Source organism: Geospiza fortis, unplaced genomic scaffold (assembly GCF_000277835.1).
Source record: "Geospiza fortis unplaced genomic scaffold, GeoFor_1.0 scaffold18, whole genome shotgun sequence".
Lineage (NCBI taxonomy): Eukaryota > Metazoa > Chordata > Aves > Passeriformes > Thraupidae > Geospiza > Geospiza fortis.
This window is the reverse complement of record NW_005054445.1, coordinates 1,361,141-1,364,879: the sequence shown is the minus strand read 5'-3', so window position 1 is coordinate 1,364,879 and position 3,739 is coordinate 1,361,141. Positions and strand designations below refer to the sequence as shown.

At 46.7% G+C, this 3,739-nt stretch overlaps 1 protein-coding gene across 1 annotated transcript in view; it reads right to left on the bottom strand.

Moving 5' to 3' along the window:
- The window catches only part of LOC102043150 (CKLF-like MARVEL transmembrane domain-containing protein 3), an 18,614-nt gene extending 14,918 nt beyond the window's left edge, over positions 1-3,696 (bottom strand). The window contains exon 1 of the mRNA XM_014309656.2: positions 3,522-3,696. Coding sequence (XP_014165131.2) covers positions 3,522-3,608 — 87 coding nt within the window. The 5' untranslated portion in view covers positions 3,609-3,696. The remainder of the gene's footprint in view (positions 1-3,521) is intronic.
- Positions 3,697-3,739: the final 43 nt, after the last annotated feature.

The following is a 3,739-nucleotide window of genomic DNA, read 5'->3' as shown; positions in this document are numbered from 1 at the left end:
TTTTTTTTTCTCTGAAGGAGGGAAGCGGAAATCGTGACACTGCGGAAACGTGAAAAAAAAAAGTTTCAGCATCCCCAGCTGTGGGGGGCGGCCCCAGCGCCCGCCCCCAGCCCCGGGACAATGGAGCTGGGCTGCGGGACCGAGAGCGGCGAGCCAGGCGGCCTCGGGTCCCGCCACCCTGAACACACAGAACCGCCGGGATGGAAGGGGCCGCTGGAGGCCACCCAGCCCAAACCCCGCTCAAGGCTGAAATTTCAGGATACAAATGCCTCAGCGAACGCTTTAACATGAAATTTGCATGGCAAAAGAAAATCTTTCCAAAGGATGGTTACTGGGTATTACATTTTTACTTTACTTTAAAAGGTACATTTACTCTAATGTACTTTTTTACACTTAGTAAATAAGTAAGATTAAATAATGCACTTAAGCCCATTTGTATTTTCTTTTTATTAGAGAAAGAAGACAACCATGAAAATAATTTTCATACAGGTAAAAACATAATTAAGTTTAGAAAAACACGACAATTTTCCCGAAGCTTTAACTGGTGAAATTGCAATGCTGAAACTGCATTTGGAAAAGTACAAAACCTTATGAATGATACTTGCAGAAACATCAGTGCACAGGAAATTCAAAAGTGAGCACATGAAAACACAAACTCTTTAAAAGAGAGTGGGAAAACAGAATGGAGAACTCATTCTTTCACTAACATGTCATTCTTATTTGGCAGGAGCACTCCTTCCTCTTCCTCTATCAAGGCTAATCTTCTTGCAAAGAAGAACTGCGTCGACAATGCAGAGAACAAGCAATATAAGACCCAACACCTATAAAAATTACCATAAAATTAGTTCCCCCACTCAGTCTCGAACTTTTACTGTAGTGACTCATCAGTTAACATATACTTGTTTCTGGCCTTGAAAATGTGTGTGATTTGAGATAGCTGATAAATTAAATAACAGCCACATTTACATCCCATCAGGCTTTCAGAGAGCTGTCTACAGCCTGCTCTGTTTGATGTTTGTGTCAGGCCTTGGAGGTAGTGTGGTGCTCTCCTTCAAAGCTAAGCCAACGCTGCATTATGCCAGACAATACTTTTATCCTAAATGAAAGCCCTTCTGTCTCTTTAAGGGCTGCTTAATTAATGGGACTGGCCCTGATAAAAGTCAAGGGAAAGTCAGTATTCCTAGAAACAAGCCCAGCAGAAAAATGCTCTTCTCCTCTGAAGCTCTAAATGGGAAACATATCCCAAATTGAAGAAAATGTACTAATTATTTAAAAAATATACAACCTCAGGAAGGTAACTGGAAAAATGTGTTTGCAGAAAAGCCACTGAGTTAACTCACTCAGCTCCTGCCCTTCAGCCCCATCCCATGTGCACAGTGGGTTTTTTATACAACCACTGCATTATCTGATCAGGGGAGTTATTTTCAGGAGAGCTCTTGGGAGAGCCCAGCTCAAGGCACTTTGTGCCTCAGGCTGGGGGAGATTCTGTCCCTTCCAGCACTGAAGATGTCACATGTTCTACCCAAACTTGTGTTCCCAGCTACCTGCTCAGTCTCCTGCTCCCACCTTTAATTTCTGTGAACTTCACCACTGAGAATATAAATTCTATTCCAGCACAGTCACTCTCTCAGAAAGTCTCCTTTTTGCTTAGGATGCCATTGCTAGTGAAGCCATCAGCTTTCCCCCTCACCACCTCCTAAGCTGAGTTTGAAAGAGCTCTGTGGCAGCTTTTAGCTTTCTTTTGGTTGCTTGTCACATTTCAGCTTATCTTATACTTCTAGAGACTTTCAAAACTGAGGGGTTTTCTTTCCCTCCTTATTGTTTATTAAGGTGAATTACATTAATTGCCATTTGAATTAAAAATACCAGTTACTCAACTATTAAATTGATTTCATCTTAATAACACAAAATTCTTACAATCACAGTATGAACAAAACTCCTTTTTAACTGACTTAATTCCTCAGTTTGTGTCAGAAAAAACAATGTACACGCCAGGAGGGAGGTACCAGCGTGTCTGTTAAAAAGTTTCAACTCTTTTTAGGACAGTTGGCATTTTTTCTCAAGTAGTAACCAAAGTGGGTAGTCCTAAAAGAGCTAGGGATTCTCCCACACAGGATTTCAAGCTATGGTAGCAATTGTAGGTTACTTAAAAACTATAGAAATTTTCAGTGTTTTAGTACTTCTCTGCAGTAATTCCTAAGTCTTGTAACACCTTTAGATTACAAGTGATTGTGAGGATTATTTTCTTTTAATGAGATACACTGGATGTAACTTGTTTGCTACTGCTGAGTGTTCTTCCAAGACAGTTGTTTGCGTGGTCCTACCACAATGTGAGTGTACTACGAGGTTCAAATCACTGCACTCTAAGAACTGAAATTCATTAACAATGCTCCTACTTACTCCTCCAACCAATGTTCCCTTGTTGGTCTTGATTATTATTGCAAACAAGGCCACAACGAGGAGGAACAACGCTGCAATCACCGAGTTGAAAATATCCTGAAACAGCCAGTGGAAGCAAAATATTTATTCTGAAATACAGGCCTGAAGGAGAGTGTGGAGAGCTCCCAGAACAAAAGGAATGGTTAAAAACAGCTGGACTGCCATGAAAACAGTTACAGCAATATCTGTGTGAGAGGACACTGACACCCAGTGGTTTGATCACAAAAAGAGTATTTATAGTAAAAGTTCCTTGTTTTACCTTTCTTCTGTTGTTTTTGCATCAAATTTTTGCAACTTGGCTACACCTGAGAGACCGAGGCAGCAAATACACGTACAAAAGGGAGGTAAGAGGAGACCTTGTTAGTATTTGAGTGAACGTGTGTGACTAATTTGTGATGTGAAGGTGTTACACAACGAGGCAAACAGTGCCTGTGCCAGGAGGGGCTGTTATCAGATCCAGCAGCTGCCCAGGAACTGATGGAACAGAACACTCTGTTAGGAGAACCTGCCTCAGCCTCCACAGAACACTGGGGCTTGCCTTACCTGTACAGAAACAATCACTGGGCTGCTGAACACGTCCCTTGGGACAGGTGATCCCTCCAGGTCACAGGCCTGCTGGTGCTCACAGCCAGCGGCCACAACAGCCAGGGGACAGCAGGACCCACAGCCAGGGGACAGCAGGACCCACAGCCAGGGGACAGCAGGACCCACAGCCAGGGGACAGCAGGACCCACAGCCAGGGGACAGCAGGACCCACAGCCAGGGGACAGCAGGACCCACAGCCAGGGGACAGCAGGACCCACAGCCAGGGGACAGCAGGACCCACAGCCAGGGGACAGCAGGACCCACAGCCAGGGGACAGCAGGACCCACAGCCAGGGGACAGCAGGACCCACAGCCAGGGGACAGCAGGACCCACAGCCAGGGGCCAGCCATACCCACAGCCAGGGGACAGTAGAACCCACAGCTATGAGACACTGGTACTCACGGCCAGGGGACACTGGTACCCAGAGTCCATCAATACTCACGGCCGGGGACACGGCTACTCACAGCCATCAGTACTCACAGCCCACAAGTACTCACAGCCAGCGGCCAGAAGAGGAACCGCAACCGCGCGTCGAGCCTCAGCAGGTAGAGCAGCAGGAACAGGAAGGTGATCACCGTCTCCATGCCGGCCAGCGCCGTGTAGGCCCCGTGCGCGCCCGAGGCCGCGAAGCAGATGAAGGCGGCCAGCGCCACCAGCTGCGGGACAGGAGGGGACGGGGTCAGCGCCGGCCCGCGCCTTGCCCGCGGGGCCCGGG